We start from the raw sequence: 25,138 nt of genomic DNA on the forward strand, positions 1-25,138 counted from the left end.
TAACAAGTGTATGACTGGTTCCAAGGTCAGCTCAACAGGACAAGTACTGACGTCTGGAACCGAGACTTCAGTCCCATTTACTCTGACCCCGACCCCGTCCTGGTCTCCTGAGGCTTGTGTCAAGGTCTATAGCGTCCTCCCGGATGTAGGGATCCTCAACGACACAGCTCGGATCCTGTTGGACCAGCAGGGCTATGTACTCCACAGTGACCGAGTCTTGTTTCCCGGGAACATCTCTGAACCCCGGTGTTTCCCCGACAGGTAACTCTAGACTGGAGCAGCGACCAGGCTCAGCCGGGAGAGCAGGTTTATCTAACCGTGAAAGACGTAGCACCGACATCACAAGTGGGACTTCTTGTCATGGGGGCGCATGGCGACGAGCCAATGGCGACGCTGGATTTTGAAAAGGTGTGATCCTGAAAAAGTTAGCATTAGCATCAGGCTAGTTAAGCAACTGCTGCATATATAAAACTAGCTAAAGATATAAAAGTTTCCCATTCTGACAACCGAAAAAATATTTTAAATGGAAAATGCAATGGCTATGAGATTCTGTTTTATATCTGTTATTGTCACTTCATCATGCTAACATGGGTGCTAGCAACATTTTTCAGACAATTGCGACAGAATCAGAAAAATGCCATGGAAGCATCTAGAAGCTCAAAATAGGACTAAATTCTTAAAGCACTTGCACGTTTTAAAACACTGCAACGTGCCTAATATAATAGCCACATGCGTTTTATTTAACTTATAACCTTCCTTGGAATGATACGAAGAAAATTAGCCTATTCACGCTATTGTAGCATTAACAATTAAGGGCGGAGTTAAAGCAAGACCACTTGCTGTCTTTGATCTTTGCGGACAAATAAGGTAAAAAAAAGAAAATCATCCTTAGTCCAGACACAGAGCAGTTCATGGAGGTAATTTTGAGCCCTGTAGGACTCAAGTACTCTTTATAGATATAGATCTTTTTAAAGCATCACATGAGTTCTTTTCAACAAACTAGAGCTTGTAAAAGTGCGGCAAAGTTTATCTATGGAAGATAAATACAGATTTATGTAGTAAAAACAGTTGGCAGAAGGTAAAAGTTATGAAAACATTAATAAAGTTGAATATATGTAAGACATTAGGATCCTATAGAGATCAATAAGGTTTAGTCTTGTTAGCGACATGCTAATTAGCATTAAAATAAAATGAAATAAAACATTTGTTTGTTATATTATGCGTTAAATAATTAACATTAAAACATTAACATAGGTTATCAAAAATGCACTTTAAATATTTAAATAAAATATTAACCCACATGGAAATATACTTTAATATGTTCTTGGAACTCATGAGAAGGGAAAAAGCTCTTTTTATTGGAAAAACATTTAATAAAAAACCTAAAACAATATTTCATATTTCAATAATTTTTATATAATATTTTTAGTTAAACAGTTAAAGCCTATTATTTTTTTGTATCAAAATTGATATTAAAATCGACAATAGGTGAACAATGTATTTAAGTTTTATACATACTTTTTTTTATTACTGAATCCTCAAATCTAGAGATTTGATTTTGAAGGTCTTGACTCGGCTTGACCCTGGAACTCCTCCCAATCTGTCATTCCCTGAAAGGATAAATCAAGGAAATCCTAAATCACAGCCTGACAGATTCAATATCATTGAATATAATGGATGAAACGTCGACACTGTCCGTCTGTTCACCCAGTAACATATTTACTTGTCGGACCAGTCGACCGGGGTGTAACCGATCCACGTGCTTTGTCCGACTCATTTGTGAGGTCGAGGGGGTGCATTTCTGGATGAACAAAGCAGTTGGACTTATGATCTGCTTGAGTTACACATCCCATAATCCCCCATGCAGTCACTTAATAGTACATTATTAAATTGTTTTACTTTCTGCAACAGGGTTGCGAAGTGTGGAGGATAACCAACTCCATTTCACCTAGTGAAGAGCTCGAAGGACCTTATGAAGGTATCACAACTGTCTCTCGGATTAAAGGCTTGACTTGACCCACTTATTTGATTCACAACCAAGATGAACTCCTTGTGGAGAAATATTGGAGGCGGTGGATGGATAGCGGCGCCCCCTTGCTGTGGCTGGACGTCCAGATCAGGTGAATCAGTGGAAGTTTATTAGTTAGTACTATTAAAAAGGTACGACCTCTTCTCTTTTAGCCAAGGAAACTGGAAGAGTGGCGAGATAGCAGTACCAGATGGTTTCACGTCTTTGAGAGCCGCAGCTCTAAGCATGTCCTACACATATGGCTTGGTCTTCACTCCTGTGCCACGAACGGTAACTTTGCTAAAATAACTTCCTCCATTGCTAGTTGGATTGAAAATTGTTTTTAAAGTACCGTAAACCAAAGTATATTTGATTTTGGATATAACTTTAGTGATTAATTCCATATTGTCTTAGTTGCTGGTGTCCAAAGATTTCTCGTTGTCTCTCGATGTCCCATCATATCTGATCCGGGGAGAGGAACTTGTGCTGGAAGTGAAAGTCATCAACCATCTGGGGCGGGACATTGAGGTAATATATGGGAGGTCTGGGGTCCAAATCGAGACAGCCGATTCCAGTTTTCTCAAACTCAATATCTAGTATAAATTGACCATATTTCAGTAAGGGATTGGTAAGGTTACTCATGTGAGGTCTTTGGTTGGAGAGGGGCAATGTAAGAAGTAAACAATGTCAGACACTGATGGAAGTAGGCTGCGATTCAGTGCGCCAGCTCAACCATCAGGAGCAAATTAGGGTTAAGTGTCCTGTGGCAGGTGTTGTTGGAAAGGCCTTTATTTGGGCATAAGCGATCTTTGCCAACCAGAGCAAGACGGAGTCATTTCTAAACGTGCACTTAAGTAGAGTAATAGGAATGGTTTGAATATTATTCTACTAACCTCCATCTTCCCCACAGGTGATCGTCCTGCTGGCTCAAAGTGAAGGTTTTGAGTTTGTATTGGCCGACAGAGGCGATATCTCAGTTTTGAACGCACAAAAATTGATTGTAAGGAGTCATGCGTCAAGCGCCGCATTGTTCCCCGTGAGGTTCGTTACTACTGGCCAAATGGAAATGTCGGTGGATGCTGTATCTGCCGAGGCCTCTGACAGTCTTACCTGCGAGGTTATAGTGAGGGTAGGTCAAATAGAAAGAAGAAGTCTGCTTGTTTTTATTAATCACAACTGACATCTCTAAATGTTTCAAGTCTGAAGGAGTTCTGCAGTCTTCGTCAGAGTCTCGCTTTCTGGAAGTTGCACCAGTGACGAACAGCAGCTTCATGTCCTTTTCCTTCTCTTTCCCTTCAAATGTGGTACCCGGCAGTCAGAGGGCCTTCATGGTGCTGGTCGGTACGTCTCTCTGCCTATTCTTTCCTATAGGACTAATGTGTTCTCTGCACATTCTTTTAGAACAAATGACACATTTTCCTTCCTAGGTGACGTCATGACTATATCCATACATCACTTGGAACAGTTGGTTCAGCAACCTTTAGGAAGTGGAGAGCAGAATATGATCCACTTTGCACCAAATGTTTATGTTCTTCAGTACCTGGACATGTCAAGCCAGGATCAGCCACAGATCCGGGGCAAAGCCCTTGAGTTTATGAAGGAAGGTAAATTCATTTGTTGAGCTTTTGCAATGGGATTTGTATTATGTTTATGTAGCTGCAAGTAGGCTTACTACTGGGATGCTAGCAGTAGTCTTGCAAAGAGGCAATCAGAAAAAAATACTTCTCTAAAGAAAATTTTTTAGGAGAGAAATTGATATTTGCTAGGTGCTAATAGGCTCACTATATGGGGCTAACTTGTATGGTGCTAGCAGCTACATGACAAAGCTTTAGTAGGTGTCAGTACATGATTTGGGAAATCTGTGTGATCCGTGAATGCATGTGCAACGGAATATTTCAATCCTCAAAGTTTTTACAGCACCTAGATCTGGTCAAAAATGTAGCGTAGAACACGATCTGGGAAATCTACAAATCTATCTGCGCATGTGAGTTGCATTCATTTATATTACCGATAACGTAGTGATTGTTGGAGTCTCAAAGCTTGGATTTTATCAAAGATAAAGAGGAAAGCGTTTCTATACCATCACTCGGTTAAACTCAAGATCACTATTAAAATGTACATCGTAGAAGATGTTAAATGCAAGAAAAATGTACACAAATGGGTCGCTGATGCTTCGTTAGATCATGCACTGACACTATTTTACAGCACTTTCTTATCTTTAACAGATACGTAGCTAAATGCTAATAGGCCAACAGATGTGTGGCTAAATGTTAGTAGGCTAGCAGCTGCCTGGCAAACCTCTAGTATGCTACAATATATTTGGCTAACTTTAATAGTAAATAAGTAATTTATATTTATAGGGTCACAAAGCGCTTAAATATCAAAAAACAAGAAGGAGCTGTCTCGCCTGCAGTTGATTCAGAACTCTGCAGTGAGAATTCTGACGCGCTCAATTAGAAGAACTCACATTTCTCCGATCATTAAAACTCTTCACTGGCTTCCAGTTTCTTTCATGATCAACTTTAAAATTCTGGTTCTTACTTCAGAGCTATTCATGGTCAGGCTCCTCCTTACATCACTGATGCTAGAAGCTATCTCGCAACTTCTTGTAGGATGACAAATATGCGGTCAACTGCTAACAGACTAGCAGCTGAAAAACTTACTGTAGGTTAAGATGTATGTTGCTAGCTACTAATAGGCTAGCAGCTACATGGCAGACTTCCAGTAAGCTAAAAAATATTTAACTAACTTCTAAGTGGCTAGCATCTGGCACAGTTATTACACATGTTTTCATGAACTCTCCAAGTTCTAGTCATAAGTGTTTTCACCCTTCACGACAGGTTATCAAAGGCAACTGACTTTTCAACGCCCTGACGGCTCCTTCAGTAACTTTGGATATGACGACAGCTCCTGTAGTATATGGCGAGTTTCATATCAAGACCTTTAGAACAGGACACTCCATCAGTGTATCTTAATTCTCCTCTCTTTGATGTCACACTCAGGCTGACAGCGTTTGTGCTGAGATGCTTCCAGAGGGCTCGACTCCTCATGTCCATCGACTACAGCGTCCTGACCAGAGCCAGGTCTTGGCTGTTGGGCCACCAGGGCCCTCAGGGCGAGTTCAGGGAGGTTTCCAAGGTAATCCACACTGAGCTGCACGAAGACCTGGATGTTGGCTCTGTTGGCCTCACGGCTTATGTCCTAATCGCTCTTCTGGAGAACCAGGATAATGTGGTAAGAAAGGAAACAATCTTACGTACGTTGGATGAAGGCGAGTACAAAATATATTTTTCCCGTGTGAAGGAATTGTTCCCAGCTAACGTATCACTTGCTAAGAAGTACTTGGAGGGCAAAGTGTCCAGCGGAGTGGTCAGTAACTACAGTCTGAGTCTGGCGGCTTACGCCTTGTCGCTGACCTATAGTGGTGCTGCTGGCACCATCCTCTCCACACTGGCCTCGAGAGCCGACTACAGAGGTAAGAGATATCAACACTACCATCGGTGGAGTCTATTCTTCATCTGATTCAAACCTGTCTCAGAGGGCATCATGATGTGGAGCACCTCTGTAGGCCTGATGTCACACGACCGCGGTCCACGCTCCACTCAGGTGGAGATGACCTCATATGTGATGCTGACTTATATCCAGCTTGGCAGCTTTGTCAGAGGAATTGAACCCATGAAGTGGTTGAGCAGCAACAGGGACCACCGTGGGGGGTACGGCAGCACGCAGGTATGTGATACATATTCCGGATACTTTTCCAAGGTATCATTTGGGATGAAGATACCAGAAAGAAGGAGATCTTGGATGCAACCTTTTGTTTTGCATGTTTTCCCCTCTCAGGCCACCGTAGTTGCTCTCCAGGCTCTGTCCTACTACGCTGCCTTCAGCGGCACCGCAGAAATCGACCTTTCTGTACAAATTTCTGCACCTGGGTCGGCCTTTCACTTCTCCATCGACAACACCACCTACCTGAGCTACCAACAGCAGGAGGTTCGTGGACGTTACCTTCAAATTGTTTGATCCTCGGGTTCACAGTTTGATGTTCTGCAGATAAACCCGGGCAAAGACATACAACTGGACGTTCAACTGGACGGTAGAGGATTCGCCATAGTACAGGTTCCAGATGATGTCTAGAATCTTTCAATCAAAAGATACTGTCCTTAAATGTGTTGCCTTCTCCCCCTCCTAGTTGAACTTCTTTTACAATCTTCCACATTCCACTGAGCAGGAAGAGTTTGCTCTTAACGTCGCCGTTCAACCAGAGACGGACCGAGATCACATGGTGGTCTCAGTGTGCATGAGGTCAGTGTCACTATTGGGCACCTTCACCAGTTTTGACCCAGATTGTGGGTCGTTCAATGAAGCCAAGTTTTATCCCGGGGGAGATAGGCAGGGGACACCCTGGACAGTCAAAGACGGACTTCTACATGTTTGTTCCAGGTTAAAAAGCAGTGCGTTGATGTCCCACACTGGGATGGTGTTGTTGGACGTGGGCATGCTCAGTGGTTTCATCTTGTCGCCCGGGGCGTACCCTAAAGTCGGCCTGATTAGACGGATGGTAACATTCCCTGACAAAGTCACCTTTTACCTTGATTCGGTAAGTCCACTTGAATGTTACAGGAAGAATGTCGTGCACGACTGTCCCTCATGTTCGCAGCTCAACAAGTCGGAGGTTTGCATCAGACTCCCCGTGGTCAGAGTTTATAAAATGGCAAGTTTGCGGGACGCGGCCGTGCTGCTGTACGACTACTACGAGCCCGGTGAGTGTCGGTGACGGTCACGACTATTTCGATCTTTCAAATGAATTATCATTTTCCTCGCAGCTCGGAGAGCGATGGCCACTTACTCCGTCAAATCTCTCTTCTTGGATTCGTGCGACTTCTGTGGGCAAAACTGCCAGCTCTGTAGACCCGGGGTGACCATCGGCGTGACCTCACATCCCTCCGCGAACCAGGCTGTTAGCAGTACCAACAGTACTAGTTTTGTAATAGCCATTGTTGTTGCTTTTTTGTTGTGCTGTTTATTTATTTGAAAAAAGACATTCCTGGAACTGTTAAATTATTATGATAATAAATGTTATTATAAAAATCTAGATGACCATCAATTGCTTTTTCTTTTTTAATAAGGACAGCCCAAAAGTAAAATCAAACACTATTTTTCCTTCATAATTATTTCCTCAGAATATATATATATTTAAAAATGTACACTACCGTTCAAAAGTTTGGGGTCACCCAGAAAATGTTGTGTTTTCCATGAAAAGTCACACTTATTTACCACCATGAGTTGTAAAATGAATAGAAAATATAGTCAAGACATTGACAAGGTTAGAAATAATGATTTTTATTTGAAATAATATTTTTTTCCTTCAAACTTTGCTTTCGTCAAAGAATCCTCCATTTGCAGCAATTACAGCATTGCAGACCTTGGGCATTCTAGCTGTTAATTTGTTGAGGTAATCAGGAGAAATTTCACCCCATGCTTCTAGAAGCCCCTCCCACAAGTTGGATTGGCTGGATGGGCACTTCTTGCGTACCATACGGTCAAGCTGCTCCCACAACAGCTCAATGGGGTTTAGATCTGGTGACTGCGCTGGCCACTCCATTACAGATAGAATACCAGCTGCCTGCTTCTTCTCTAAATAGTTCTTGCACAACTTGGAGGTGTGCTTTGGGTCATTGTCCTGTTGTAGGATGAAATTGGCTCCAATCAAGCGCTGTCCACAAGGTATGGCATGGCGTTGCAAAATGGAGTGATAGCCTTCCTTATTTAGAATCCCTTTAACCCTGAACAAATCTCCCACCTTACCAGCACCAAAGCAACCCCAGACCATCACGTTACCCCCACAATGCTTGACAGATGGCGTTAGGCACTCTTCCAGCATCTTTTCAGTTGTTCTGCGTCTCAAAAATGTTCTTCTATGTGATCCAAACACCTCAAACTTCGATTCGTCCGTCCATAACACTTTTTTCCAATCTTCCTCTGTCCAATGTCTGTGTTCTTTTGCCCATATTAATCTTTTTCTTTTATTGGCCAGTCTCAGATATGGCTTTTTCTTTGCCACCTAAAGGCCAGCATCCCGGAGTCGCCTCTTCACTGTAGATGTTGACACTGGCGTTTTGCGGGTACTATTTAATGAAGCTGCCAGTTGAGGACCTGTGAGGCGTCTATTTCTCAAACTAGAGACTCTAATGTACTTATCTTCTTGCTGAGTTGTGCAGCGGGGCCTCACACTTCTCTTTCTACTCTGGTTAGAGCCTGTTTGTGCTGTTCTCTGAAGGGAGTAGTACACACCGTTGTAGGAAATCTTCAGTTTCTTGGCAATTTCTCGCATGGAATAGCCTTCATTTCTAAGAACAAGAATAGACTGTCGAGTTTCACATGAAAGTTCTCTTTTTCTGGCCATTTTGAGCGTTTAATCTTCCCCACAAATGTGATGCTCCAGATACTCAACTAGCTCAAAGGAAGGTCAGTTTTATAGCTTCTCTAACCAGCTAAACTGTTTTCAGCTGTGCTAACATAATTGCACAAGGGTTTTCTAATCATCCATTAGCCTTCTGACCCAATGAGCAAACACATTGTACCATTAGAACACTGGAGTGATAGTTGCTGGAAATGGGCCTCTATACACCTATGTAGATATTGCACCAAAAAACAGACATTTGCAGCTAGAATAGTCATTTACCACATTAGCAATGTATAGATTAGTTTAAACTTAGATTAGTTTTAAGCACTGTTTAAAAAACAGTGCTTTTCTTTCAAAAATAAGGAAATTTCTAAGTGACCCCAAACTTAGTGTATATATATATATTTATGCTTATTCACCTGTCATATAGTTAACTTATATAATATATAATAAAATATTCTTATCATTATTATGTACTTATTTTACTTTTAGGGTCAAATGAATGACCAAGATTGAAAATATACGATATTTTTAATAATGCTGGTCATGTATAAGGAAAACGGGAAAATAAATAAAAGAATGTAACGTAAGAATGTAAGATAAACAAATATAAATGTGTAAATAAAAGAAAACAAAAGTGGAATGAAAAGGAGAAAAATAACTGATCAATTGGTGGAAAAAATGTAGAATATACATGACAATAAAAATAATTAGTATATTAAACTGAAATCTATGTTTAAATAAATAAAGCAAATACATATTGTTATAAAGATATACATTAAAAACTATTATTCTATCGTAGTTGAAATGAAATAAAAGTGTAAATGTTTGAGGAAAATCAATGTTGAATAAAAAGTGAAACTAAAACAAAACAAACGTTAAAATAAGAATTTTCAACAGATATACAAGTGGAAATATCTGTGGTATATATCTATATATAAATAAATAAATAAAGGGGACTTGTGTAGGAACCTCTACCACTAGATGGCAGCATCTTACTTCTTAAATCCAGTCGACGTTCACAAGTTCAAGGACAGACTATTTATATTTTGTCTGCGCTCCAAAAAGCTTCAAAAACCATCTGTGTCTGAAACATCTTTGTGTATTTACCCATTGACTCATACAAAATCAAACAACTCACCCTCCATATTTAGGGTCAAAACCAGTGACCCTTAACTCTGACCTCAGGGTCACGTTGAGAAAACAATCGAGAGAAAAAGACCTGAGACAAGAAGTTAAGACGAAGTCAAAGCATCTTCTCTGTAAAGCTGGATAATCTTTTAAAGCACAAAGAGCTCTGGTTAAATGCTGCTAATGCTTGAGAATTGACTTTGTTGAAATAAGTCGGTGACAGACAGATATTTATGTGTTTATCTGGTGAATTATAATTAAAATTAAACCATATGTGACTCCTATGATATCAGCAACAATAAATAATGTATCACTTTTAGTTTCTTCAAATTAGACTCAAATATGTTTATTAAATATGTTTAGATAAACAATATTTTTGATTTGAGTTGATTTAATTGTTTGTTTCTCTTCTTTTGTTACCTTTAAAATATATATATTTTGAATTATATACTATATATTCACTTTAACAGTCATTGCATTAACGCACAATACTTAAGGTTTTAAAACCTTTATTACGAAAAGTTCCAAAACTCAAATTTCCTACAATAATCATTAAAAAACGTTTAACTCAATTTTAAAAGCAGACAAAGTTTGTCATGAAAGCTCAAGGCTATGAATCTTTTAACAGGGTCGGATTTAACAATTCATTCTATGAGAAAATACCTCATGTCTTTATCACTTGATGATTTCAGGAAGAGCTTCTGGTCAGACGACCGGTTTATTTCGGTAAAACATTAATTCCAAAAGTTATTGCTCCCCGTGGCCCTGCTCCAGATGACATCATTTGGAAAGAACTATAACCACACGGAAACCCAATGCTGATGGTGTCATGATTTTTTTGGGGGGGTGGGAGTGGGGGGGATTGGCAGCCGCAACACAATCACAGAGGAAAAACTTCTGACTCCTGTGCTACCTAAGCGGCTCCCTGTGGGTCATGTAGGGGGGCTCAGGGGAGACCGGGGGGAGGCCGGCGGAAAGGGGGGGGGGGGGGTTGATGCATTTGTTTGGTGAGGCACGCTCAATTCACCGGGACGACTCGTGGAAAAACCTACCATCCCACCCAGATTGAGTATTTACACGACCCCCCGCTGACCCCGGGACAGACGGTCCAGAAAAGGGAGATGGATCCAGTACACAGACCAGAGGAAAGTCCACTCTTGGAGTCCAAGCAGCATCAAAAAGACTGATCTGGGATGAATCTGAAACCTCTTGGTGCGTCAATGTTTTTTTTACACCAACAAGTCCCTTCAAGCAGGAAATCCAGATCTTGTCATGAATCATAACGCCCGTCGAGACAAAGCGTTTAATTTAAGGTCTTTTTTTTAATAGCCAGGTGTAAACACACAGACTAATCCCATGATTGCACTTGCGGTAAAGGGTAACGGCACCTGTGATGTACTGGAAAAAATGCTGACTAAAGGGACTAGAGTAAACAATGTCATGTGTCACTTGAAAGATCGAAGCTGATCCGTGGATTGTCTCAAGTTTAGGCTCAGATCCAGTTCAGGAACGCCCTTTGCCATCGCGGGTTCACCCTATATTCTTGCTAGAAAGAAGGCTACCGGTGCACAATTTTTATATTTCCCCGTCACGTCAGCTCAAGACGACGTTCCGATCATTCTCCTCCGCTCTTAATTATATAATCCTATTGGACTAACCAATTGTATCTAATAATAGTGGGGGGTTAATGGCTTCATCACCTATTAAAAGGGTAGTGTTTGGCACAGTGTCTTTTGGGGCACTCTGTAGCAACTACCAGTCAATAAGGGCCCTTACCACATCACTAACTAGCTGTAGACTGCAAAAAAATCTAACAAGCTTATAGTTAATTCTGACTATGACCCAGTGACACTATCCAACAACCTTTAAGACCTTTAATGGACCCGTCTGCTGAATATTTGTTAGGGCATCCTAAATGGTAATACACACTTTTGACATATGGCCTGTGAACTACCAGTTCTTCCTCTGTTGCCAGGTGACACAGGTAACAAACAGATCTGGATCTGGATTAGCCATTTTCTAACCCGTAAGCCAAGAAGTTAGACAATCCCTCACCAGAATTGAGCCATTACCCTGCTATGGGTTCCTCACTCCGAGTCAAACCTTGGCCGGGCGACAGGATGCAGAAGCTCTAGAACCAGAGATCAGTTCCCTACCATTTTTATTAATGACAAAGGGAAGCTTTTGTTCAGTTCCTTTACTCTTTCAGCTGCGTTTCCCTTTTCTTCTCCTCCCCTGCTCGCCAAGGTCGTGCTAAAGCAAAAATGAAGCCGTTTTCATCGCGCCGAAGGGTCCCCATTGGGGAAAGGAGTCTTGTAGTGTGATTGATCCGTCTGCCTCGGAACCGCTCTCCTTTGTTTCCGAGCGCCTACTACCTCACACACTTCCAGTGCGTCACACTCCGCCGCTGTGTGTGTGAAAGAATGAATGACTCACAGTAGGAGACAGACTAAACTTAACTGGTCTAGCACACACAGGGATCATACCCCGACTCCAAATACTAGCATGACATCTCACACTTAGGCACTCGCTAGATTTTCCACTCATTTTTCACCAAGGTCAGTTTTTCTTTGCCCCAAATTCAGATGTCCCGCGTTTCCTCAACCTCACTCGGCAATTAGAATAATCACAAACAGGTGGAAGTGGCTTTTCAACGCTGCTTCTGTGTGTGTTTACGAGAGAGTGAGGCTGTACTGTATGTGTACATTGCTTTGGTTTTTGGGTCTGTTTATGCATATGGAAATGTGTTTGTGCCGACGTATGTGACAAGACGCTGGATTATGAAGTGACGAAGCCGCAGTCACAACCAAACCCCAGACACCACCATGGGATTTTTTCCTCGGGAAAAGAACTGGAGCTTCCTTGAGTTAAACATATGTGACACTGGGGATTTAAGCAGTAGCAGGGATCACAAGGATTGATGAATGGAGCGAGCCGAGCAAATAAACGCTCGCACCTTGTTATTCCACCGACGTCTGGTCCTGAGAAAGCGGTCGAGGTGAAGGTAAATAGTCGAAGAATGTCCCTGAATTGGCATAACAAATTCTAATAGAGGCTGAAATCAGGTTTTCTGGTTATTATTTAGGTAAGGGCGTCACATCCCAACTGGTTGGCTAAGGACTTTGTTTCCCAAAAAACCCAATAAAAACAAATTAATCTTATGGTAGCTAGCGGAGTGGTACCAAACCATCAGGCCGTGTCCAAGTGGTTTGTTAGGTACTTGTACCTTGGCTGTACAGAAGAAAATAGTGAAAAATATTGAAATTTCTGTTGGATTTATAGTTGCTGTCTGAAGATTGTAGCATTTTGAAAAAGGGAAAGTGAATTTTCTCTTGCTTAATGTTAGCCTGCAATTTTTGAGTCAAGTATACTCCAAAAACAAGCCTCTAACTTAGTGAAAACAAAAACAATTGGCGACTTCTTGTTGCAGAGGAACCAGCCCAGAGCTCGCCATTATTCAGCGTTATGGTGAGATGTATCTTTCATGCACTAAAGGTTGGTCCTTGAAAAGATTCAACGTTAAATTGGAAAAAACAGGAAATCTAGCTAGCGACTAGATGTAGCTCTTTGCGTAACTTTAAAGCATGATTTATCAGTTTCTTACTCTGGATTGCTTGATTTATTGATCAGGAGATGAATAAAAAACTCACAAAGTACAAACTCCATTAGCGCCTTAATCTATTCAGCGATTGGACGTCATTGGTCAAGACTGTAGACGGTCTTAAAGGCTGACCTTGAACAAAGAGGATTTAACCATTAATTCCTTGTAGAAGTTCACCGTTTGGAGAAAAAAAAAAAAGGAATGTTCTTGGATCAAACCAGCAATGATTCATTTCACATGCTAGCAATACCTGCTACTTTTTCCAGACCACTTTACGAGTTCCGAAAAACTTCCGTGCTAGAGTTCCTCTTTTTATCTGCTCCCACCTGTCCTGTGATGTCAGCAGAGCGCATCTTGTTGTCTAAATATTTCCTGTCGCAGAATGAATAGTTCTGCAGGAGTGCAGCTGGTATAACACTTTTAAGGGATCATATTTTCGGTTCCTCTACCACAGCAGTGAAAAAAGAAAAAACCTCAGCACCAGGTTGGACAGACGAAAGGAACGTGTCAAGTCGTAAACTGTTACCACCCCATTACCTTTAATAAGTCCATTTGCGTATCTTCTGGCCGTGTCGTGATTGAGGCCGATATTAAATCAGCTTTTAAAAAAATAATCGTGTCACTTCATGATCTCAGTTTCCAAAATTGAATCAATCTGGAATTCGCTTTTGTCACTTTCGCTGTCGTAAACTTAACGGCCCTTTCAGACCCATTAATGAGGTCACACATCTCCTTTTGTCGCGCTGAAACGTGTTGGCCTCGGTGAGAAAAAGAAAACACCGTTTGGAAAATCTGACTTTTGTACAGACACAACTTTTCAATCTCCATCTAATAGTGTTTGGATTTTGGAAATTGGCTGATGAAATTTGGAGACCGTGATAATTCCATTTAAACGATGAGAAATATATTCCATTCTTGCTGGCTCAGCACTTATCAATATAGGGCGCTACCATTGGAAATTTTGTGAGAACTCAGCACTTTTTAATGACATATTCCTTGTATAATATGGCATGCTTGTCAACTTCGCTCGGCTTTTATGACATAAAAAACAAGTACATCAACAACTTTATTGACACTACCCTGTCCCAGAAGGGCAATATTTGTAAAGGTCCAGCTGTTTGGAGCAGCAAACCAGTGTAATTCTAATAATGAAACGTTCTGATATCATTGACTAAACAAACTCTTAGTTGAGTCTGAAAGTATAAGATAATACATAAAAATGAAAAGAACATTAGTACCAAATACATTACGTGAACTCCTGACCCTGACTATTTTTGCCAAAGTTCTCAAGCTTGGCTATTGGAAGAACTAATGCTATTGCCACAATCATGGCTGAACTTGTATATTTGTTTAATGTTGGCTAACAATTTGGGTACCTTTTTAAAAACTAGCGAAATACGTAAGTAAGTAATTCCTTTTTTATTTGTAAAGACCAGGGTAACAAAGCACTTAAACAAAACAATACATAGTTTAGAATACTTTGCAAATTAAAAAACTTTAAAAGGCCACGATATCAGAGACAATCGCAGCAGCCCCAAGAAAGTTAAGAGAAAACCTGCACAAATAAAAAGGTCTTAAGATGTTTCTTGAAGGAGTCAGTAGATCATCAAACACAGAGGAAGATCGTTCCAAAGATTAGGAGCAACAGCCTGGAAGGATTTCTCTCCTCTGGTCCTGAACGATGTTTAGGAACCACCAGTAGATTCTGATCCACAGACCTCAGAGCCCGAGCTGGGGTGTAAGGCAGGATCAGATTACTTATGTAAAGAGGAGTCTGACTATAAATAGATCTAATGGTAAGAACTAGAATTGTAAAATTGATCCTGAAAGAAACTGGCAGCCAATGTAGACTTTGAAGGATCGGGAAAATGTGAGTTCTTCTACTAGAGCGGATCAGAATTCTTGCTATAGAGTTCTCTCTCGACCCTTGGTCTGTATGTTTCTAGATTCACTGTACGGTTTTTGTTTATCCTATTATGTACAGCGCATGGAAATTTGACATTCTGGCGAAACCTGGCCAAGATGACGAACTAGATGAATGCATTGGGGTCAAATGTTTCATGGGAGTAAGGAAGTGTAGAGAAAGGAATCAAGACCAACTGTGGACCGAAAAGTTTGGACTCAAACTAATCCCTCCTGCCAACAGTTCATGAGTTTCAGAACTAGTTGTTCTGCCATTAGATTCAGGAAATTCTTTAATTTTTATCCGGTACATTTCATTGCATATCTTGATCAAACTTTGATGTCTTGACAAACTGAATTTTCCACTGACTTTTGACTCACATCGCTGTGTTTTGCACGAGTGAACTCCACCCTCACGAGAGGCTGCCGACACATGCGACCCCTGCGGGGGAGACACACCCGGTGTTCTCCTGATCGTTACTGCTGGCTGCAAATCCCACTTGATGTCTGAAGACAAGTTTGGTTCTTGCTGAGACAGACATTCAGAAAAGAGCTGATGTGAAACGAGGTCACAAAGAAGAGACTTATGTTTAATTATTATTATGTCATAAAAAGATATTAAAAATTAAATTAAAACAGATATTTATTAAGCACTGAAGAGGAACTCAGTAACAATCCACATATAAACACAAGCATTTTACTTATTTAAGAGTTTGTTTACCACCGGAAGAATGCAGGAGTTCAAATGATTAAATAAAATGTTTTAATCAAAAGTAAATGTTGGGAGTTATTATGAAAAAATTAAATATCTCTAATGTAAATTTAAAAAAACAAACAAAACTATCTAAATATTTATATTAAGCTTTGGAAATGTCTCAATGTTTTTTTTTTAATCTTAAATTAATCCATGAATAAAAATAAAATAATAGAATATCACCAAAAACAACACTGGTTACAAGAACAAGATGAAAAAAAAATATATATATATATTAATACAAATAAAAAGGTCAAACATACTGTATGTACAATGATTTGTCATGTCATTACAAAGACATTTTATCAGGCCTTACATATAACATAAAAAAGCATAAAAAACAGTTAGATTAAAAAAAAATAGCAAAATTATAAAGTTCAATTATAAATTAATTTAAAATTAAACATGTCTTAAAATTAATATTGTTATATTCATTTCTATTTCATATCAAATTATATTATTGTATGTATGAAGAAATATCGATTTATATTTGGGTTATTTGCGATGATATTTAAATAACAAAAATATATATATCATTTATTTTTAGAATAAAAGAAGCAAAACTGTTGACTTCATTTTCCTGAAACAAACAACTGTTTACTGGAAACCTTCAGTCGTCCAACAATGACATATTTAATCTCTTCTCCGAAAAAGACATGAGCGTTTCCTCTCTTACTCATGTTAGCTGGAAGTATGAGCTTAAATCAACTCGTCTCTGTTTGTATCGACAGCTGCTCCCGTTCGAGCGTTTCGCATCGTGACCTCCACGTGCCTTTGTCCTCCAAATCTGAGCAAATCTATCTTCTCAAGTCGGACATCAACCCACACCTTGTTCTGCTTTCGCCGCTGATTCGCCCTAACGTACGGTGTCAGCGCCTGTTGAGTTATTGTCGGTGGAATTTTCCCTTCCCTTTTTTTCTGTTGCGTCTAGCATCTGACGTCCACATGGGGATTGTGGGTCATCTGCTGCTGTGGATGGATCTTCTCCAGAGAGTCTTACTACCGGGAAACACATCCCGACACACCACTGGAATTGAAAACACACAGTGGATGGAGAAAACGCATAGTCGAGGTGAGTCAAGATGGATTTATTAGCTCATTTGAGGAGGACTCGCTTATCGTTTATCGTCTTTTGCTGGAAACATACTTGGGTGTTTTGTTCAAAGAATGAGGGATCCGGTGAGGAGAACACGTTCATTTATGGATCTACTAAAGCTTGCTAACTTGGCTAAGAGGCTACTACCTTTTACCTCTAATAAGGCAAGAGTTGTGGGAGACTGAATGTCCGTCTACACCCTGGACAATAGACGTTATTAAAAATGTTGAATCTTGATATTTATCTAGAGAACTTTGAGCAGTTAGTTAGCTGACATATTCAATGCAACCCTTGTGTTGCCTCTGGGTCCCTGGCTTTCAGAAATACATATGCAGTCGTGGAAGTTGTTCCCCTTGACCCAGAGGCAACACAAGGGATACCTCAAACACCTTTGTTTTCGGTCCTCCGCGTCACCTTGACCCTCAGATAACAACGATTAAAGTAGTCTTAACTCTTACCCTGAATCTGCCCCCTAGTATCTACATTTCTAACATTCATTCCTTTTTTTGCTGCTTATTCCCTTATGGGGGTCGCTGGGGGACTTGAACCTAACCAAGCTTCCTTCGGCATGAGGCGGGGGACACCCTGAAAAGGACGTCACAAGCACATACAACCAATTGCACACACTCAGACAAATTTCCCCAAGTTTCCAATCAACCTGTATGTTTTTGGACTGTTGGAGGAAACCGGAGTACCTGGAGTCAACCCACGCAACACGGGCAGGGGGGCATACAAACTCCACGCAGAAAGGTCATGTGTTGCCTCCCTCCGGACATGGAAGCGAACGTGCAACCTTCTCGTGCTGACCACCCTTCGTTGAACCCCCAACGTTGACCCCCCAATAATCATCGCAGTAGCCCTATGTGACGAACTATTGGCAATACTAGTTCTTACTATAGCCTCGAGTTTTTCTTAATTTTAGGGAAAGTATCGAATAATAGAATAATATGTCATAATGGACTCCGCTCTCGTAACCTCTCGTTCGCAGGGATTTCTGAGTAAGTCAAGATAGTTATGGTTCCTTATAGTCGTACCCATCCGTAAAGGGCAACTAATGTGAAAACCTGATTGGCCGAAAAAATGTCGCATGGGAACAGATGCTGTCAAAGCCTACAAAAAACCCACCAGCTCACAGTCATGGTCCAAAAACGTAATTCATAGAATGTATGAATTCAAGATCACAACGATCTGAAAATCTTAAAATAAAAAAATGATTTTGAAAGAGTTTAGAAAATGGATTGCTAGCTCATGTGAAGTAGGCGAAAGAAGCAAAAGGTAAAATATATCAACCTTAAGACGTAAACCCCTTCAAGTTTAGGTGCTACGATCCAAAAATAGTCTCTTCCTGTTGAGCCTTGGCTTTGGCTCCCCTGACCCTTGACCCTCCTGTGGCGTGATTTCAGAGGTACAATAGGTGAAACCCTGGACATAAACCTCAAACACATGATTGCGAGCGTCTGTTCCAGCCATGCTAGCAAACCATCTGGACGTCTAATGCCAAGTATGTATCACTTTATACATCCAGCGCTGCAACAACAAACATGTCAAATTCTATACCTTTTCAATCTGGAAGTCATTTCGTGAGCAGTTCCTCACTCTCCTCTGCAAACAAGACAAAGACACCCCCGCAGACAAACGGGGAGACGAGGCACCGGGAAGCCCTGAAACTGCTGAGGCAGGGAACAAGGAGTCGAAACGTAATAGCTCTGACCTAAATAGATTTTACAGCCGGTCCCAGTGCGCCGGGGGAGCCAGCATATGTGGAACACATCAAGCGGAGGTGAGCGACGGCAGACACGGGCTTCCTCTTTGTGGAGTCTGGTGTGATATACGACGGGGTTAAGCTCAATGCCACGGCTCTGGTCTGCAGTTTGGTGAGCAGGTACGAGCATAGAGGCCTTACGTCACCCCAAGAGAAGGTCGCCTCCAAACTCACCAGGACTGCCGGTGAAATCAGCCGTTAAAAGAAACGTTGCTAGCAATGTTAGCATGTCTGAATAAATGGAACAAATGGATTGGCTTGTAGCTAACGTCTTTCATTTGAATCGGTTGAATTCCACTTTGTTACGACTGATTTACTAGGAATGGTAAAAGGCCGCTCATAACTTGACTTCAAGAGATCAGAGTTCTGGGGTTCAGGCTGATTGGTCTCCGAGTATTTTCCCGTCTAGACGTCCTCAGACAACGATTGGATATTATTTAATATGAGGCCACGGAACGTCCGCTGGGTCGTGGGAGAGTTCCCGTCGTGTAAACCTCACCTGATGTACGACCGGACCGGGGAGACCGTCCTTAAACCCTGTCTCAGGCCTCTTTCCAGGAGACGTTGCGGAGCCGCCACACATTTAAAAAAAAACTGCTGAGATGAAGTCATGGAAAACCCGGGCCCCCGATAGATCTAATTGCTTGATTGGAAAACCCGACTTCCTTGCATCTTATATTGATCTACACGCCGATAAGAACACCAAGGCTTGCGCTGACAACATCCTGTGATTTGTGGTTCTAAGTCTTAGAATAACTTCGCCTTCTGTAATGGGGTGCCGAGTGAGGAGGTGATGGGGGGGCCCCCTTGAGTAATGGCCCATGACTTGCAGCAAAACTGAAATATTAAAAGTCAACTTTATTGTTTTAGTCCTTCAATATTAAGAGCGATTGGTTCAGAATATGGTCCAAAGTAAGCACTTTAACCTGTTGGTGTACTTTGGAAGATCCGTTACCAACCGTTTGAAAGCTGAAAAACAATAAAATATAAGTTTAAATAAATGCGTTTGAGTAGTCGGAATTATCCTTAAAAAATAAAAATGGTGTTCACGATCACCAATTTTGTCGGATCAACAGAAACTAAATCGTGTTTTTCCGTCTCCAACATCACGTTCTTGCTTTTATAATCCAACAGAGAGACGCTTGGCCCAGCTGGAGGCCACGATATACTTAACGCCGGTACTGACGCATAATTCACAGCCCCCAAGAGCCACACTCGGCCGCAGTTACACTGATCTTAACATCTTTTCTGGTGGAACACCCGGGTCGGCACCGGCCTGGTCGACTCGTTATACCAGTTCAGTTCCGCACGGTAGTAAAAATTCATCCCCGGCTCTTGGTCCAGCGGGGCCAGAGCGTGGGCCACACCGCCACCGCAAACACAGAAGTGCAACAGAACAGAATTTATTATGCTAAGCTGTGGTGATGAATTTCGCTCATAGATTCCCTAGTGGTGATGAAGTGTAATAACATACAAAAGACCCGCTTATTTAAATGTTTTTCAGGGAAGTACACGTTTAGCTGTATGTCAAGTGACCTTTTGAAGGTTGGGTCACATGACTGACATGTGCTCATTCGGGTAACTTATACTTGTTAGCGTTAGCATCATGAAGCCCCCCATTAAAACTGCAAATTATTCAGAAAATGACGCTTAAAAATATTCTTAATTAAGTGTGGATAAGACTGATATAAAAAGCAAATACTGATATAATTTAATATTTCTTTTGTAAACAATGAAATTAGCTTAATTTAGTTATTTCTGTATTATTTAGTTAAAATGAACGAATAAAATAATTAAATATATATATTTTTTTATTATACATGTATTTATTATTACTTAATATAAAAATACAACTTTTCTCTGTTGTTTCCATTGAATTGTTTTATTATGCTCCACACAACCACTTCCCAGCTTCACCTCACTCCAGGTACAGGATGTACTTCGGAGGATTCGTCCAGGGAAGGCTGCTGGTCCTGATAAGGTGTCTGCTCGACTGCTAAAGACCTGCGCTGCTGAACTAGCTGAGCCACTCTAGCATGTCTTCAACCTCAGTCTACGGCTGGGGAAAGTACCAACTCTGTGGAAGACTTCCTGTATTGTTCCAGTCCCTAAAAAGATCCGACCGAGCGAGCTGAACGATTACAGACCGGTGGCACTGACTTCGCAGCTGATGAAGACACTGGAGCGGCTGGTCCTCAAACATCTTAGGCCACAAGTCCAGCACGCGCAAGACCCCCTGCAGTTTGCCTACCGGCCAGCAGTTGGTGTGGAAGATGCCATCCTTCACCTCCTGCATCGGACCTACTCCCACCTGGATAAAGGAAGCGGTTCAGTGAGGATCCTGTTCCTGGACTTTTCTAGTGCCTTCAACACTATCCAGCCCACTCTGCTGCAGGACAAATTGACACAGATGCATGTGGACCCTGGTCTGGTCTACTGGATTACAGATTATTTTACTGATCGACCACAGTATGTCAGGCTGAAGGACATCACGTCTGACACTGTGGTGTGCAGTACAGGAGCACCTCAGGGGACAGTACTGGCCCCTCTCCTCTTCACCATCTACACTTCAGACTTCTGCTACAACTCAGAGCTGAGTCTCGTCCAGAAGTATGCTGACGACACTGCCATTGTTGGATGCATCAGGGACAACAGCGAAGACGAGTATAGGAGTCTGATACGTGACTTTGTGGACTGGAGTGAGAGGAACCACTTGCAGCTGAACACCTCAAAGACCAAGGAGCTGGTCTTGGACTTCGGGAGGTCCAGGACAAAGCCACGTCCAGTGTCCATCAGAGGCTACGAGGTGGAGATAGTGGACAACTATAAGTACCTCTGTGTGTGGCTGGACAGTAAACTGGACTGGTCCTGCAACACAGACCATGTATATAAGAAAGTTCAGAGTAGACTGTACTTTCTGAGGAAGCTTCGATCATTTAACATCTGCAAGAAGCTCCTCTTCATGTTCTACCAGTCTGTGGTGGCCAGTGTCCTGTTCTATTCTGTGGTGTGTTGGGGTGGAAATGTGTCCAAGAGGAGTGTCAACAGGTTGTACAGGTTGATCAGGAGGGCTGGCTCTGTGGTTGGCATGGAGCTGGACTCACTGGTGACAGTTGCTGAGAGGAGATCATTGAACAAACTACTGTCCATCATGGATGATGACAGTCATCCTCTGAACACTGTCATCAGTGAGCAGAGAAGCAGAATGAGTGCACGAATGCTCCTACCCAGGTGCAACACTAATAGACTCAAGGATTCATTCATTCCTCGGGCTATTAAATTGTACAATTCTGAGTTCGGGGGCAGGAGTGGAGTGAAAGTATCATGATGTTCTGTTCTATGTTAGTCTTTGTATCCTTTGTCTTTGTTGTTTTTCTTTGATCTATGTTCTTTATCTTTAGACTTAGATTGTGTAATTGTGTTCTTTCTCTTTATTTCTCTTGTTCTTATTTTATTTTGATTTATTTTTTTATTTTTTTATAAAAATTGCTATATGTATTGGCTATTGGAAAAAAACAAAAAATCAATAAAGTTTTACCTTACCTTACCTTATACTTCACTTAATACTAAATGTGTTACTCTTTTGATTAGATATATACATTCAAATGAAAATCTAAGTATTTTATTTCTGGGGGAATTGAGTTCAAAGAATACATGTTAAATAAAATACAATTTAGCTAATACAACATGTGTTAAGATAATTAAACCTCTCAGAAAATGAGAGTAATAACGTCACCGTGACTCACTTAAGGGTGACTCAAGTCAGTACTACTTCCTGTTCGGCTTCTAATAAAAAAAAACAAAAAGAAAAGGATGACATCATCTACAAATCAGTGGTCTTTTCAACAGATTACCGCACTCCCCAGACCCCCCTGCACCTCCCGTCAACTCTTGAGTCGAGTCCCTCGGTGATATCGGAGACGCTGGGCCGTCTGATGTCCCGACAACACACTCCTTCATCCGCTCAGCTGAGCTGTTGAACACATGTGGCGAGATGAAGGATTTCCTCTCGTCCAGAGACGTCTGCCATCACTGTCAGGGTGCAGTGAAGTTATGACACGCGTCAGCGCTGATGTCACTTCTGTTCAAGCAGAGACTGAGAAACCCAGCCTGGATCACGTACGACTTAAAGTAGAGGATAAATATTTGCCAATCCTTCGCCAAAGATCTTCAAACAACCAGGATTTATAAATGTTTGACTTCCTGTCTTGAGGACCGTTGATGCTGAATGTACATTTATTTAGTTTTAAGATTATTTAAAATGTGCTGAGGCGGTCAAGACAGTTTGAGATTCAAACCCAAACTCATATCAGTTCAACGCATCGATTTTTTGGAGGATCAATCAAACAAATGACTTGAAAAGCACTCAAGAGCGCAGACCCCTGCCAAGTCATTCATTTCACACATATTCCGATTTTAATTTAATCAAAATTATTTACCTACTTCCATTTTAACTATATGACTTCATAGTTCGCGTCCACCTCGAAGCTACCTGCATTTTTCTTTCTGTTCTGAGTTTTTAATGTTTGTTTTTACTCAACAAACTCTGGTTTCTTCACAAAAATATATTGCTTTATTATGCATGACGACAACCCTGTGTGTATCCTCAGCCTCCCGCCCTAGGCAGCTGGGATATATAACACAATAAGGGAATGATCAGTGGAAAATAAATAATTTACATTCCTTTTTTAGCATTTGAAATAATCAGTGATAGCAATTTAAAGAGCGACTAATGTCAAACTCAAACTCTCCTGACTCACATATTTCAAATGTTGAAGTCTTCCTCTCTAAGATGCAGTAAGTCCCTCATCAGGACCATGTTTTGCATTTATTTCTTTATAAAGTTCTCCCCTGTCTGAAATCTGGGCGAACGAGAGGTTACGAGAGCGGATTCCATTATGACGTAATAATGGTTTCACCCCTCCTTCAGCCAGCTGCAATCCCGCCCCGCTTTGTTTATATACAACTGTTCCCTTGCAGATAGAGACTTCCTGGATCAATGACGGGCGGTGACAAGCCTTGATTGTTTTGACCAATCACAGCAGAGTGGTTATGGTATAAACAAGATTTCACCTCCAGAAGGGTTTTCAGTGGGTGGGGCTTAAACACAGTGTCTAATGTATGAAAAGGAAGTTTTTTACAGACATGCCGATGATACAATAGAGGTCAAAGATCAACTTAAGACATACTCAAATCAGCACATTAGTTTAACTATAAACAGACCATGTAGCTATCGAAGAAGGAAAAAGCTGGTTAGAAAAAAGTAGTTTAAAACTAATCTGATTCGACAACTATGACAAAAATGTAGTTTGTTGTTATGATCATATGACCTCCTTGGCGAGGGCCATAAGCCATTTAGGAGATTTAAAAAGCAACCAATCCGAAGGCTGGAATTAAACTCCAAATGTAAGTGTTTAAAGGAGCCAAAAAAATTGCCGGTAAATACTCATTTTAAGCTGATTTTAAGATTGATGTCAAATCTGTGAAAAACCACTGTTAAACCAATCATCTCTAGTACTAAACCACTCAACCAGCGTTCAGGATGTTCCCTCATGTGGATTTGTAAAGTGAGGAAAAAACAAATAAATCTCATGCGCGCTGAAGTTTAAAGGGCCTGATGTGATGGATCGTCAATTGTCGCCAACTCCGTAATGTTTTCTAGATCACAGAACGCCATGAGCCTCCGCCGGAGTCCCGTGACTTACGACGGCCGACCTTGTTGTCGACATCGTCAGAAAACTACAAGCGAGGACATGCTGACTCTGACCTGAGACCAGTCTCCGCGGCAGGAAGCGTTACATAAACCCACGGTGGGAACAGAACGAGCTAAAATACGGCGTGTAGCGAGTGAGGAATAGCAATATTTTAATATCCTTTCCAGAGAGGCCGAGTCGCCTCCAAACCACACGATGTGATTTATTTTCCGTATTCCGGCTCCAAATTGAGTGCAGTTTCTTTCTTCTTTTTTTTTCCACGAGCAGACGACATTAATTCAGTGTTTCGGAGATGGAAGGCATCACATGTTGCTCTTTACATGTGTCAAAGCTTGACGGGGAGCTAAATAACTTAGCATAGAGTTTGTGGACGCGGGCGACCACAGAGAACAGAGAGATCGCGTGTTCGGACTTCCAGGAAAAACATCGTACAAGAGAAAGACAATGACAGAAACGAACTAAAAACATCATTTTTTACCAACTGACATTAAGGTCTGGACCATAACAGCGCCTCGGGGAATACTGTTGCATTAAAAGGTCATGATTGTATTCATGTATTATTATAAATGTTTTAAGTTATATTTATTTCCCTTACAAAACACAATTTCCTGTTAAAAAAAGTGTTTCATTAATAACTTTTATATTATTTATTTGGATTAAATCATCTTTGTTCTGCACGTCTTTGAACCAAATATGATTTATAAATATCTTTTTATAATATCGTGGATTTTTGTGTTATTTGATGTTGGAAATTATTTTTATCTTGA

General features: G+C 41.1%; 1 protein-coding gene across 1 annotated transcript in view; it reads left to right on the top strand.

Moving 5' to 3' along the window:
* Nucleotides 1-25,138, top strand: part of cd109 (CD109 molecule) — a 102,599-nt gene that overhangs the window by 25,205 nt on the left and 52,256 nt on the right. The window contains 20 exon segments of the mRNA XM_087780403.1: nt 26-196; nt 262-408; nt 1,912-1,978; nt 2,042-2,120; nt 2,182-2,299; nt 2,423-2,536; nt 2,919-3,164; nt 3,166-3,349; nt 3,436-3,612; nt 4,849-4,930; nt 5,011-5,242; nt 5,312-5,483; nt 5,547-5,737; nt 5,849-5,998; nt 6,059-6,124; nt 6,198-6,310; nt 6,449-6,605; nt 6,666-6,768; nt 6,832-6,965; nt 7,698-7,732. Of these exon segments, the coding sequence (XP_087636529.1) occupies nt 26-196; nt 262-408; nt 1,912-1,978; nt 2,042-2,120; nt 2,182-2,299; nt 2,423-2,536; nt 2,919-3,164; nt 3,166-3,349; nt 3,436-3,612; nt 4,849-4,930; nt 5,011-5,242; nt 5,312-5,483; nt 5,547-5,737; nt 5,849-5,998; nt 6,059-6,124; nt 6,198-6,310; nt 6,449-6,605; nt 6,666-6,768; nt 6,832-6,965; nt 7,698-7,732 (2,738 nt within the window).

The sequence above is a fragment of the Callionymus lyra genome, chromosome 18 (genome assembly GCF_982586985.1).
Source record: "Callionymus lyra chromosome 18, fCalLyr1.hap1.1, whole genome shotgun sequence".
Classification (NCBI taxonomy): Eukaryota; Metazoa; Chordata; class Actinopteri; order Syngnathiformes; family Callionymidae; genus Callionymus; species Callionymus lyra.